Raw genomic sequence first — 14524 nt, 5'->3', positions numbered from 1 at the left:
GTAGATGAATATGGAATTTATTTCACTCTTGAGACAGGATTTTTTTTATATTTTCACTCGTGCTTCGCACTCGTGAAAATATCAAAAAATCCTGTCCCACGAGTGAAATATATTCCGTATTCATCTACAAAACATTGAATATCCTCTATGTACATGTCGACGATTTTAAGCTTGTCTAACATTTTTATCAAAGCCATCTACATGATCTATCTAGAGGGTACATATTTTGTATATCCATAATGGCCATATTGAAACGGGCAAAGATTCAACATAGGCCTGTAAGAATAGGATGAAAGGCAGGAACTCCCCATGTATGCTATTAAAGTATGAGTTAACCTTTGTCCCGAACAAAACAGATTTGACCCATAAAACAGAATGCACAGACAGAATACAGTTCTAAGACACCCACCCCACCCCCATTTTTCTTCTTTTTGTGAAAAGGGAATAGCTTTAAAATCTGTTGATTTTTTTGTATCAAAGCACAACTATTATTAAAAATGTAAAGCAAAAGCATCTTTGAATTATTATTTTTTTTTTTTAAAGTAGGGAGCCGATTAGTGACTTAAAGAAAAAGTTTCCGGAATATTTTTGTGATCGGTTTCTCTATTGGAGAAACAAAATTACGTCATTTCCATATTTATAATGGCGACCTCCAGCTCTTGTGAAAGTAACTTGGCACCAACAGAATTTGACTTGGCCAGCTCAGTAGAAAGTTCCTCTGGGCTGACGGTTGCAGTGGAACGATGTCCTTTATGTGATGGAAGTAGGAGATCATTTTATTGCAGAGATTGTGTGAATGGCGGCCTGTTTGTTCACTCGACTGGAAGCCACCCTGAAAGGTAAACATTTTGCGTCGTCTGCCATTGCAGTCAGTTTGATTTCTGCATGTCAATGATATGTCTTCTCCATCGATACAAGGTCATATAGTAAACAGAATAATACCCTTGAACTTTCACACTCAAAGTTCTGGTATGACTAATTAGTAAGAATAATTTAACTTGACTTGGGACAGACGTTTACCACTGCAATTACCACTGTAACCAGTGTAACTTGTAACCAGTGTAACCTGCATTGAATGAAATAATGATGCTCAGGGAAAAGCTTTTGTAACCTGTGGAAACATTGGTAAAATTCAGCACTAATTTTTTGCCATAAATGGGGCTATCCATACATCAATGCCCAAATGTTTGGTAGCATATAGAAGAGAAACAGTTTCTTTCCCTTTTGACATTTGGGTTGACCCCACAACGGGACAAAACTCAGTTTACATCTTGCAAAGTGTGGATTGAACTATAATCGTTCAATCCATTTCATTGCAGTGCAGCAAAATGAAGAGAATCTTATTTGGCATGATTTTTTAGAATTCGAAAGGAGATGCACTGAAAATAACCATAAAATTAATCATAACAAACTCTTTTAAGCTTGTATGTACCTACTATCCTAAAAAAAGTACATATAAAAGGGGGAAAAGCTTGACACAGAAGTGTGGGGTTTTTTGGGCTTCAAATTTATTCAGCAAGTTGACATTCAGAACTCTCAGAATTGTACAGTATACAGGTAAATTAGAATTATATGCTCATTTTTTTTTTTTACCTTGCCAGCACACAGAAAAAAAAATATGTTGTTTACCATATGTTCATAGGACATTATCATTTTAATTATAGAACATTCTGTCTAATGGCTAATGTTGTGTTGTTGTTTTTTTTAATTTCACATTGTCAGGTACAGGGAAAAAAGTCATAAGCTAGAATTATTACAAAAAGAAAGACGGGGACGATTGGAAAGGTACTTTATATTATTCTGTAAACAAAACTCAAGAGTGCAATGAATTGCCATACGCTAATTTATTTATATTCTAAAGTGATGCATCATTATCATCTTAATTTATTTTTAGGGTACAAGATGCACTTAAAAATCATTTAAAAAGGGACCAGAAAGTAAGTGTGAATTAGCTTCATTGAGTGTTTGCTTATGTGTTAAAAATCACACATATATAATTATGAAGTCAAGCGATATATTGTTATTGCAAGACCTAAAATTTGGGAGAAAATTTTCTCGGAGGTGGCTGGGAGAATCTTAATAAAACTTCACAGAAATGATAATCACCAACTGTAGATCTGCCATTTACACATGAAATTTTCAAAATGGGCATGGTTTCTATGGAAACAGACAAGATCAGCACTATTTTAATTTAATTTTTCTCAGTAATTGCTCATCTAAACTTTTTTAAACTTTAAGAGATTGTATTCTGTTGAGGTATTTTCTACCCCAAAATTGGAATCCTTGCATTTAAAGTTTGTTGCGTTGTCATGGAAAGAATGAATGAGTTAACTATAGTAACAGTTTGCTCTTTCTCTTGGGAGATAGAAAAGTTAATGTCATGTGGCAGTTTGTATTGACATTGTTTAGGTATGCTGTCTTGTGGCAGTGTGTATTGACATTGTTTAGGTATGCTGTCTTTTTGGCAGTGTATATTGACATTGTTTAGGTATGCTGTCTTGTGGCAGTTTGTATTGACATTGTTTAGGTATGCTGTCTTGTGGCAGTGTGTATTGACATTGTTTAGGTATGCTGTCTTGTGGCAGTGTGTATTGACATTGTTTAGGTATGCTGTCTTGTGGCAGTGTGTATTGACATTGTTTAGGTATGCTGTCTTGTGGCAGTTTGTATTGACATTGTTTAGGTATGCTGTCTTGTGGCAGTGTGTACTGACATTGTTTAGGTATGCTGTCTTGTGGCAGTGTGTATTGACATTGTTTAGGTATGCTGTCTTGCAAAATACTGTGCTAACTTTATGTGTACTTGCTTACTCTGCTTTTAACTTCTGTAATACTGCATTGGGATCAGTTCGGGATGACATACTGGGTATGCTAATGCAATAGCAAAAGTTCTAGTGTCTTTAGTCCTTTATTGTTTGAGGAATCATGTTAGTCTTGGACAAAAAAAAATGAATTTAACAAAGTTGACTTTAAGACCAGCAATATTAAGCAACAAATATGTACAATTCACACATTTTATTTGCTCAAATGTCTAAGTTTAATGCATTTATTTTCGCTAAGAAATAAGACACCTATTTTTTTAATTCAAAATTTCCATAGACACCAGTTAAACCTGGAAAAAGTATGAATAACGTTAGATTTTGAGCTTTCACTGGCTTTGGCAATATTGTTTAATCTGGACTTTACCCAAACTAATGTAGTCATTGGGGTCACCTGAGTGTTACCAAGATTTTATATCATATTGATCAAAAACAGACATTTTGAAAAAAGAAGAGAAGTTCTGCATTGCAGACAAAACACTGTGCATTCAATTTTAAGGATGATATGTGTTTGCTTATATTAACTGCTTCATTGTCATAAATTATGATTTTAAATTTTGTATAGATAAGTGAAATTGAACAATGCAGAGAAAGGATCAAGCTTTTAAAAAAGGCCCTTGCTGCAGCAAAAGAAGTGAGATTAAAGGGTATGTACATGTATAGTGTTTTGTATGTATAATGTTTTGTATGTTATAATTTAGCACATTAAGGTAGTTATCATCTGGAGGAAAGCTTATATATTTCAGCTAAAATGAATTTAAGACTCTCTGTAACAATTAATCAATGATATTTATACCCCACGCAACAAGTTGCGTGAGGTATAATGTTTTTGACCCGTCCGTCAGTCAGTCAGTCAGTCAGTGTGTCAGTCAGTCAGTCAGTCCGTCAGTCCTGTTTTTTTGTCAGCGCAACTCCTCATAAACCGCTGCACAGAATTTCGTCAAACTTTGCAGATATTTAGGACACAATGTGTAGATGTGCATATTACCAGGAAATTCCGATTCCTTTAATTTTTCTCGGAATTTCGGCACTTTTCAACTTAGATTTTTGGCCATATCTTGAATATGGAGATGAACAGTTTGTCAGCGCAACTCCTCATAAACCAATGCACAGAATTTGGTCAAACTTTGCAGATATTTAGCACACAATGTATAGATGTGCATATTACCAGGAAATTCCGATTCCTTTATATTTTCTGGGAATTTCGGCACTTTTCAACTTAGATTTTTGGCCATATCTTCAATATAAAGATGAACAGTTTGTCAGCACAACTCCTCTTAAACCGCTGCACAGAATTTGGTCAAACTTTGCAGATATTTAGGACACAATGTGTAGATGTGCATATTACCAGGAAATTCCGATTCCATTATTTTTCTGGGAATTTCAGTACTTTTCAACTTAGATTTTTGGCCATATCTTGAATATAGAGATGAACAGTTTGTCAGCGCAACTCCTCTTAAACCGCTGCACAGAATTTGGTCAAACTTTGCAGATATTTAGTACACAGTGTGTAGATGTGCATATTACCAGGAAATTCCGATTCCATATTTTTCTGGGAATTTCGGCACTTTTCAACTTAGGTTTTTGGCCATATCTTGAATATAGAGGTGAACAGTTTGTCAGCACAACTCCTATTAAACCGCTGCATAGAATTTGGTCAAACTTTGCAGATATTTAGCACACAATGTATAGATGTGCATATTACCAGGAAATTCCGATTCCTTTATATTTTCTGGGAATTTCGGCACTTTTCAACTTAGATTTTTGGCCATATCTTGAATATAAAGATGAACAGTTTGTCTGCACAACTCCTCTTAAACCCCTGCACAGAATTTGGTCAATCTCTGCAGATATTTAGTACACAGTGTGTAGATGTGCATATTACCAGGAAATTCTGATTCCATTATTTTTTCTGGGAATTTCGGCACTTTTCAACTTAGGTTTTTGGCCATATCTTGAATATAGAGATGAACAGTTTGTCAGCACAACTCCTCTTAAACCGCTGCACAGAATTTGGACAAACTTTGCAGATATTTAGTACACAGTGTGTAGATGTGCATATTACCAGGAAATTCCGATTCCATTATTTTTGCCTTAAGAGTTTTGCCTTTTATTGAAGAAACTTTCCAGCTAGGTAATAAGAAACTTCACTGGAATCAGCTTTTTATAATGAAATTCTATGTGAAATATTTTATGACCTTAAAAGACCCCTATTGATTTTGAGATCAAAATATTAATGGTTTAACACAAACACACACTCACACACACACCATCTTTGATAGTTCTCCCCCCCCCCCCCTTCAAATTGGTGTGCTTTGCCTTCAATAATTTCATAAGTACAGTATATAAACAGATTCATATGAATGACTGCATCATAATTTTGTTTCCATCAATTATTTAAATGTGTAAACTGTCATGTGTTGGACATGGACTTACACTCATTAACAAATCGAAATCACTGAGGAATTTAAATAACAGTTTGTCAGCATAATTCCGGCACTGAATTTCCTGAAATTTTGTAGGTATTTCAGAATAATGTATAGATTTGTATATTACCAAGAAATTTTGATTCCATTATTTATCTAGAAACTTCAGCCCAGTTAAATTTGTAACATACAAAGATTTGAATGTCCTTATATGCAAGAAGTTTTGATGTGATGATTTTTTGCAAGTAATGCCCCTTTTTTGAATTATACTGTGTATTTAAAATGCACTGTGCCATTCATTACGTGTTGCATTGTCGAGTTTTGGGGAAGCGTGGGGTATGTGAGCTTGCTCACTTTTTCTTTCATTCTTTCTTACCTCACACTTTTCTGTTTTCATGGTGCAACTTTTATGCAGACAAATGATTTTTACAAATGTCAGGTGTATTCAAATTGTCTTCCTTTTTATACCCCTGCTCTGAAGGAGAGGGTGATATACTTTTTTACCCTTGTGTGTTTGTCTGTCCGTCCATCTGTCTGACCATCTGTGTGTCTGTCCATAACAAATTTTGGTTGCAGTTTTCTCAGCGACTACTCATTGCAGATGCTTGAAATTTTAGCACACTCTTTGTATAGGCATGCCATATGGTGGGATTCATTTTTGTACAAATCCAATGTCAACTTCCTGTTTATCTGTGCATCTGTCCGTACCATACATAACAAATTTTGGTCGCAGTTTTCTCAGCAACTACTCATCACAGATGCTTGAAATTTTAGCACACTCTTTGTATAGGCATGCCATATGGTGGGATTCATTTTTGTACAAATCCAATGTCAACTTCCTGTTTATCCGTGCATCTGTCCGTACCATACACAACAAATTTTGGTCGCAGTTTTCTCAGCAACTACTCATCGCAGATGCTTGAAATTTTAACACACTCTTTGTTTAGGCAACCCATATGGTGGGATTCATTTTTGTACAAATCCGATGTCAACTTCCTATTTATCCGTGCATCTGTCTGTACCATACATAACAAATTTGGGTTGCAGTTTTCTCAGCAACTACTAATCGCAGATGCTTGAAATTTTAACACACTCTTTGTTTAGACATGCCATATGTTGGCCAGGGATTCATTTTTGTACAAATTGGATGTCAATTTCCTGATTAACTCTGTGTCTGTCCATAACTGAACCTGTGTTTTCACATCAGAGTGGGGGTATTATTAGTGAGCATTGGCTCACAGACTTCTTGTTTTTTAAATCTGAAATCGGAGTTTTGTGAATTGAAATCTGTTATTCTTTTTTCCCCTCACCTCTGCATTTATATAGTAAAACTCATTTAGTAAGAAAATGGATATAGCGAATTCACAGATATAGCGAAGTTTTCGGGGTTCTCTGCAAAATTCCTAACATTTCTTTGTAAAATTTTATGGTTATAACAAACTCTGACATAACGAATTTATGGTTATAGTGAACTGATTTTGAATCCATAAAAGTTAAAAATGCAAAATTTACATCTTTTATAACGAATTATAACAAAGATCTCAAAATTTGAGCTGACTTTATTTTCGTTAAGTATTTGTATATAATTCAATATAGTCAATTCAATCATTAAAAACCTAGTTATCCAAGGTATGTTTTGTAATAATTGCCTCCCTAACATATTCGGTAGTAATACTTGAAGGAAAATGTGTATGTTGCGAATTCGCTCGCTATATATACTTATTTGTTATATGGATATAATGAATTACAGATATAGCAAAGTAAATTTACAGGTCCCCAGGACTTAGCTATAACCAAGTTTTACTGTATTTTGTAGTGCAAGTGAGAGTCAGAGCAGAGATCATACTGGGAATACCCCACAAACAGCTTTTGTTATAACCTTCCTTACCTATTGTGTCATAAGAAATCTTCAAACTCAGAAGATTTATTGCAGGAAAATTAAATCACATTTTCATCATGTTTGCTAATTTGCTTGTTGTGCTGTTTAAGCACAGAGATCACTGACCAACATCCACAGTCTCGGATAAGGTCCTCTTCAGCTGGAATGAGATGGATGTTTGTTGATGATCACAACACAGCTAGTGCTTAAACAGACTAGAGTGGAATTTGTAAATTCATAGCAAACATGAAAATCTTATCTTTCTGCAACAAATCTACTGAGCCTAGAAGGGGGGCATCTTGAATTATGATGCAAAAGGTAGGAAAAATTACAAACTAGCTGGTAGCATGGAATTCCAGGTTTTCAGTATGGTGTCCACTCTGACTCTTCCCTGAATATAAAACATGAGTAAGCGTTCCGAGAATCTCTATTTGAATTTCAGTCCTAAATTAATGATTAATTTTATTTCCAAAGAAATAACATTAATTTCAGAGAAGATGATTTTACTTTCAACATTTTCAGAATTTTTTTTGTTTTGTTTACAGAATTTCACATATGATTTTAATATGTACAATTTATTAAACTCAATAAGCTTATTCTTCATATTTGCCAAAGTGGTAAGACACATCTTATCATATGGGTGTAAATGACAAGAAAAAGTTTACATTTGAAAGACACAGAAAAATTAAAATTTTACAATGTTTGCAGGCAAAGACTTTTGTGATAAACAGAAGAGAGAAAACTACCAGCGAGTCGTAAGAGGTCGAAGACATGAAGAGAAGAAAAGGCGCATCTGTTCCTACATAGAAACTGTGAGGGCAACAAATGAAGATAAACAGCAGCTCTGCATAGAAAAGAAAAGAGAACTAGCGGCAGAGAGAAAAATCCAGGTGGAAAGATTGGTGCAGTTTATTTTTCAGGTGGAAGAGGTGGCTCTGGTCAGGTACTTTGTTACTGATTATGTAAGGTACTTTGTTACTGATTATGTAAGGTACTTTGGTACTGATTGTTACTGATTATGTAAGGTACTTTGGTACTGATTATGTAAGGTACTTTGTTACTGATTACGTAAGGTACTTTGGTACTGATTATTTAAGGTACTTTGGTACTGATTATTTAAGGTACTTTGTTACTGATTATGTAAGGTACTTTATTACTGATTATATAATTTTGCAAAGTTTGGGTGTCATTTCAGATTTCTGAAGTATACATGTATATTTGAGATGATAAACAATATATGTGTGCTTAAAGTATGTTTTTGCCATTCCTTTGACCATATACTATGACTATTACCTTCAGTCTTATTTTTATTGGGGAGGGTGGAGGGACGTGTGAATTGAACCAGGTTTTCATTTTTCTGTATATGCCTTGGTGATTTTACTTACTCATGCTTACTATTACAATATTCTGACATCAACTGCTTATATTTATCACAGTGAGATGCAATACCTGGAATGTTCAAGGTCATATCTGACTGTTAGGTCACAGCATGTATTTCTTGAATAAATACTCTGACATCCCACAGACCCATACAGAAAAAAGCAAAAAGAGTTGCTTTCTGTAAGATTTTCTTGTTGTACATTCCAAAAAGATATTAACATGGTGATATGCAACATCTGAAAGAGCACAATGTCATATATTAGGTCTAGGTCACAGCATATATACTCTAGATTGATATTTTTCAGACCCACAAAGTACAAAAGAAAAAATAGTAGTATTCTTCATAAAAAATTTTTTTGGTGCACATTCCATTATGGTATTGTTGTATTATTTATATGTTTATCAGAACATAGTTAATACACTTTTATCCTTAAAACTCAAGAGTGAACTCTGGAAGGTGACAATGTACATTAACCTTACATACATATATTTCCAGTGAAACAGACTCAATGGCTGTGAGCACAGTGAGTGCACTCCGAGATGCCAGTCACACAGCGTATGTTAGAGGACAGTGGGTATACACAGATGGTAGTGGGGAGGCTCAGCACAGAATTGTGGAGCCCACATTACCCTGTAGTGGGGATTACTCAGCATATAACTTGTGGGGTAAGTCAGCTGAAACCGTATTAAGGCTTATTGGAAGGGCTATTACAGGGATAGATGAAGATGAAATAAGTTTCTTTTGACAAGAAATACATCATTAGAATTCCCTTAAGTGTATGTATATGTAATGTCAAAGAAAATTGATTTTATTGATTGGAGGACTTTTAAAGCATATTGGATGACTTTTTATAGCAGTTTATGTAAAGGATAAATTTATTTTATCATAAAATTTATGACATTGCCTCATAGTATCCTTCTTGGTTTTTCTATTGCAGTGGCTGCAAGCCAGGAAAATGGTGGTAACCCTGACAACAGTTTGAGAAATCCTGGTCACAGAATCAGTGCTGGGTTGTGTTATGCCAGTCAGATGACTGCTGTACTTAGTCATATATTGGATATCCGTCTTCCTAGAAAACAGCCTTACAGGTGAGCTTTATGTTTACCACCCACAAAGTATCACCAAGTCTGGTTATCTGTCTGTGGTAACAAGTCTGGTTATCTGTCCCTGGTAATATTATTCCCAACTCCATGTCTCAGCTGTACAGTTGGTATCAAAATCAATATAATGTTGAGAGTAACAGAGAATTTATCAAGAATGTGAAGCAGGTGAGAAATGGCTGAGGGAAATTCTCATTTAGACTTTGATGTCTAAATAGCTAAATTATTAGGGCCCCGCAAGGATTTGCGGGTGCCCTATAGTAATCACTTTGTCTGTCTGTCCGTCTGTCTGTCATTCTTCCGTCCACAAATTTTCTGTTTTTTTCTAATAACTTTTTTTGTAGTTGACCAATTAAGTTCAAATTTGGTATGTTGGTTGAAGAGGCAGTAAGACATATTTTGATGCTTAGTTTGGTTCTCTATGTCATCCAGTTTGGAGCTGGGGTGGTGGGGTAGATTCCTAAACTTTACATTAGAATGAATGCCAGGGCAAAGAGAGATAACTCCTGAGAATGTTCCTATTGTAAACTACGAAAGCTGCAACTAGTCCCATGGGATTAATTAACTTTCCTCTTGAAGAAAATCCAAAGCATTATCTGTTTCTGTCGAATTGAGATTAATAAACACCTCTGTCTGCAAATGAAGTTTGTTTTGAAGTCAAGGTCAATTCTAAATGATGGTTACATTCTCTGAAATGTGGATTTAAATAATGTTCATACTTTACTTTGGTAAAATACACAATGAGTTATGATTTTATTGAATTCTAAAAACAAGATAATATACATAAAGATATGTTGTTGTTTTTTTTATTTATTTATTTATTTATTTTATTTATTTATTTATTCATTCTTTTTTTTTTTTTTTTTTTTTTTGCTGCTGTATGTAAATTCAAGATTACTATTAATTTTAACAGGTAGTCTGATAATAAACTCATTCTATCATTACTGAAAAAGTTCTTATTGTAAACTTGGAAGAAAAGGATGAGAGAGCAGTACAATTAATCCCCTGGGCTTAATTATCTTGTGTGGGGCAGAAAATTTTCCAGGCTTATCTTTATTTGTCACTTTAAGATAAATTAACCTTTGTCTGCAACTGATGTTTGTTTTGAAGTTAAGGTCAAGCCTGGGTGATATTTGCATTCACTGAAGGCTAGCATTTTATAAAACACATGCTTTATTCTTGTTTAAATATACATTTAATTGAGTTATTATAGATATGATGTTTTTTACTGCCTTTTGTAAATACAGGGATACGCTTTACAGGTTGTTGGATATTTAGGAATTATCTTGAAATTTTATAAATACAGTTGTTATTGCATATTCTTCTTCATATATTTCTTAATTTTTGTAATCAATTAAAATTCTCATTCTGTAAGCTGCACCCTTATATTTCTACCCCTCAGCGGGGCCCTTGCTGACTGGTCAGTTTTCTAGTTACATTCTTAATTTGATGTCACATTCATATCATGATACTGTTAAGATTAAGGACATACCATGTACATGTGAATATATTTACAGAATTTACATGATATGCTATGGTAAATGTATGACTTCAGAGATTAAAATATTGTAGGTGTACTGTAAGTATTGTAACGTTTGACACTACAGAATTTCAACATGCAGGCCTTTCAAAATCTGCTCGTACCCGGTACATTTACCTGCCTGAAACATGATTGTACCAGCCAATATATTGGTACCTGCTATTTTTGTAAAAGTACTGCTTGTTCCTAATCTTTTTAAAGGCCCTGAACATGTGGAATGATAAAAAGAAACATCTATCCAACATTTGCTACAATAGAAGAAATATTGATTTCAGTGACTTCTGTACCAATGAAATAACAGAGAGGCAGTTTAAACACAGTGTGGCCTGTTTAAACCAGAATATCTTGTATTTGTGCTTTGCCCAGAATGTTCCAAATCCAGAACAATTAGATCCCAGAAACACACTTCAGAATATTGTGGTGCTACTGTCATGTCCATCACTGGGAAGGTAAGTACACTACAGACTTTATGTTGTTGCTGCCTTGTTCTTTGTGTATTAAGGTATATACCCTTAAGAATATTATAGTGCTACTGTCTCTTTTTTAAAGAAGGTAATGTGCCTTTTAGGACACTTATGTTATATGGACATATTTCAAATTTTTAGAATCAAAATGAAAAAAAAATGCAGGTTTTTTCACTCCTGAAATTCTTATGATTTGAAACAGGAATTCCAATTTTGAAATCGACAGAAATCTAATGGCTTCCATCGAAGACTCCGTTATCCTCCAGGAGGAGGACTCGGACACTGGTGGAGGAGAGGACGAACTGATCAGTGACTGGGAGCAGGTCACAGAGGATGTGTCGGATATGTCTGATGTTCCAACCCGAGCCGGATACAGCAGCACAATATCCAACATCCAGACCATGTCTTATCCAGGTCAGCCTCCAGAACAACTGACAGCCAGTGGATTTGTCACCACTGCTGCTACTTCATTCATGTCATTATTCAGGGGAGGTGATCAGAAGAGCTGAAGAAAGAGAACCTCCAATGATAACAAAAGTTAATGTAAAGCATCAACATGAATTATCTGTTAAAAAAAAATGTTGGATTTTTCTATTGAAAAAGTTTTGCTTTTCAGGATTTTCTTGGTACTAAGTATGTGCATATAAGTGGAATATATAAAATTTTTAAAGCACTTTATATTTACACATTTCTTGCAAATTAATAATACATACCATATGAAATTGTATGTATACAATGTCCTTTGGTCAAGAACCAAAGCTTATTTGATGATTAGTCCATTGTTCATCTGTGTGTCTGTAAACAATTTTTCAAAATAGTACTATCCTACAAGTTTGGTCTGATTTCAATTGAACTTGGAACACAAGTATACTATACTAAGATTACTAAAAAAGTAACCGAAAGTTACTAAAAATTTTAATTTCTGTGAAATTTGTTCAAATATTAGATAAACTGTACCAAGCTTTTAATTCTGTTTACAGTATCATCGTTGTGAAAGCCACTCAAAGGAATGTGTAAAAATCTTCAAAATGCTATTCCACGTACAGTTTTGATTTGATACAAGTTTAAAAACATCAGGATACATTATTCTGTACCTGTAAACCTAAAAAAAAAAGTGTTTCATTTCTAGGTGCTATTTTCTCTTCCTGTACTGTAATTACAAGCCAGTAATTGTCCAGTCTTATCAGAGACTTCCAATTTTTTCTTACATGATAATATATGTACTTAAAAGCATTATAGATAGTATGTCATATTGTGTCAGGGTATGTACAATGTAAACATGCTTTGTTTACAGTCCAGATTATGTTTTCATGTCGACCTGTTTTATAGCTGGGTTGTTAAATTATGACTTACATTTATGATATTTATCTTCATAAACTCTCATAAACGAAGTGCAATATATGGGTAACATTTATACCAAACTGCAAATTTATGTCTGTTCTTAATTTCTCTCAGGGTCCACATATTTAATTACGTGAATATAGATCTTGCACTGATATTTAGATTTAAATAAATTTAAGGAAAAAAAGTTTTTTTTATAAACGTGGCATATGTCTATAAAGATGGCGTATTTTATTGATTTGTCTAATTTTTGTGAGTTTTTTTTAATAGCAGTTTAAGATTGATCTTTAATGAAGTAGATTTGTTGTTTTCCCCTACCCATAAATCAAATTGCAGGACTTTTCTTCCTTCTATGCTTTCCTTTTTGGAAACAGCAACATGAAATGATAAGGGCAAAGTCTAGGATATTATAGAGTAAATTGGTTGTCTGGTCAATAACTTTTTAACATTGGGATTTCCTATTACATGTATTTGAAACATTGATTAAGTGTGTGTTATGACTATTATTACAAAGTCCTGACTTTTGCAGTGCATAACATAAAAATTCATTTCTCTAACATGACAGTGCAATGCAGAAAGTGTAGGAGCCCATGTTTCAAATGGTTGCTTATAAAAGAGTAGTATGTCTTAATCCAGAAGTTAGGTCATATCAGAAAGACAAGTTCAAGGTGTCAAGGAAATTCAGAATGAAACTAGATGTTTATCAAAGAGCTCATACCTTCAACATTTAGGCAACATTGCTGTTAAAAATGTTAACTTACTTATGTGTTATCTGGTTGAGTTTTCTTTCTCATGTGTTTTTTAATACAAATGCCATATATTATTGAGTATCGAGTTAGATTCCATAGACTGATTTTTCTAGGGGGCCTACCTCAAAATTACTTTTTTTTCTAGGGTATGACCTTTTCCAAAAATGTGTTGAAATCTTTTGTTTACTTATGAGAAGTCATGTGAATTTGCAGAATGCCAAAAAAGATTGAAAATCGTAACACTATTCAACTTAACTGTTGGAGGTAAATTAGTAACACCAAGGTTTAAGACTAGCAGTTAAATGTTTTTAATGTCCAGAAGTGCATGCAGGTCTAATTGAATTATAATGTGTATTACTCATTTTCTTGCCTGAACATATATCAGTTTACAAAAATATGGGTATATTGTTCAATGTAGTACAGTATCAGATGACCTATGTTTAATTGATTTTTAGCTCACTTGGCTCAAGTGAGCTTTTCTGATTGAAAATTGTACGTTGTCTGTCGCCATAAACTTTTCACATTTTCATCTTCTTCTCCAGAATTACTGGACCATTTCAACCAAACTTGCCACAAAGCATCCTTGGGTGAAGGGGATTCAAATTTGTTCAAATGAAGGGCCATACCCTCTTTTAAGGGGAGATAATTAAGAATAAGTAAAAAGATAATGGCATCTTTTAAAAATTTTAACACAGGAATACAATGTACAGGGTAAAATATGCTGATGAAGAACAGCAGGGCCATAGTGACTCAGATGAGCATTGTGGCCCATCGGCATTTTGCTTTTATGTTGTCAACATAACATGTTTTAGTTTGTTTCTGACTT

The 14524-nt window shown here is 34.1% G+C and overlaps 1 protein-coding gene across 1 annotated transcript; it reads left to right on the top strand.

Annotated features, from left to right (window-relative positions):
• Positions 1 to 602: 602 nt before the first annotated feature.
• LOC133183841 (beclin 1-associated autophagy-related key regulator-like) lies at positions 603 to 12167 on the top strand. The gene is made up of 9 exons (XM_061318741.1): positions 603 to 839; positions 1723 to 1785; positions 1895 to 1937; positions 3384 to 3465; positions 7832 to 8066; positions 9000 to 9169; positions 9442 to 9592; positions 11420 to 11593; positions 11811 to 12167. The coding sequence occupies exons 1-9, from the start codon at positions 643 to 645 to the stop codon at positions 12115 to 12117; spliced, it is 1422 nt and encodes a 473-aa protein (XP_061174725.1). The 5' UTR covers positions 603 to 642; the 3' UTR covers positions 12118 to 12167.
• Positions 12168 to 14524: the final 2357 nt, after the last annotated feature.

This window comes from Saccostrea echinata, unplaced genomic scaffold, assembly GCF_033153115.1.
Source record: "Saccostrea echinata isolate AGI-Se365-2 ecotype Australia unplaced genomic scaffold, CSIRO_AGI_Sech_v1 ptg000009l, whole genome shotgun sequence".
NCBI classification, from domain to species: domain Eukaryota; kingdom Metazoa; phylum Mollusca; class Bivalvia; order Ostreida; family Ostreidae; genus Saccostrea; species Saccostrea echinata.
Note: the sequence above shows the minus strand (reverse complement) of the source record. Positions and strands in the feature narration are given on the sequence as shown.

What these genes read in the sequence shown, in the direction of transcription:
- LOC133183841 (XM_061318741.1), top strand. Translation starts at nt 643, where the DNA reads ATGGCGACCTCCAGCTCTTGTGAAAGTAACTTGGCACCAACAGAATTT. An exon ending in AGACGGGGACGATTGGAAAG is followed by an intron (nt 1,786 to 1,894) that starts GTACTTTATATT and finishes ATTTATTTTTAG; the next exon opens with GGTACAAGATGCACTTAAAA. An exon ending in CCTAGAAAACAGCCTTACAG is followed by an intron (nt 9,593 to 11,419) that starts GTGAGCTTTATG and finishes TATTGATTTCAG; the next exon opens with TGACTTCTGTACCAATGAAA.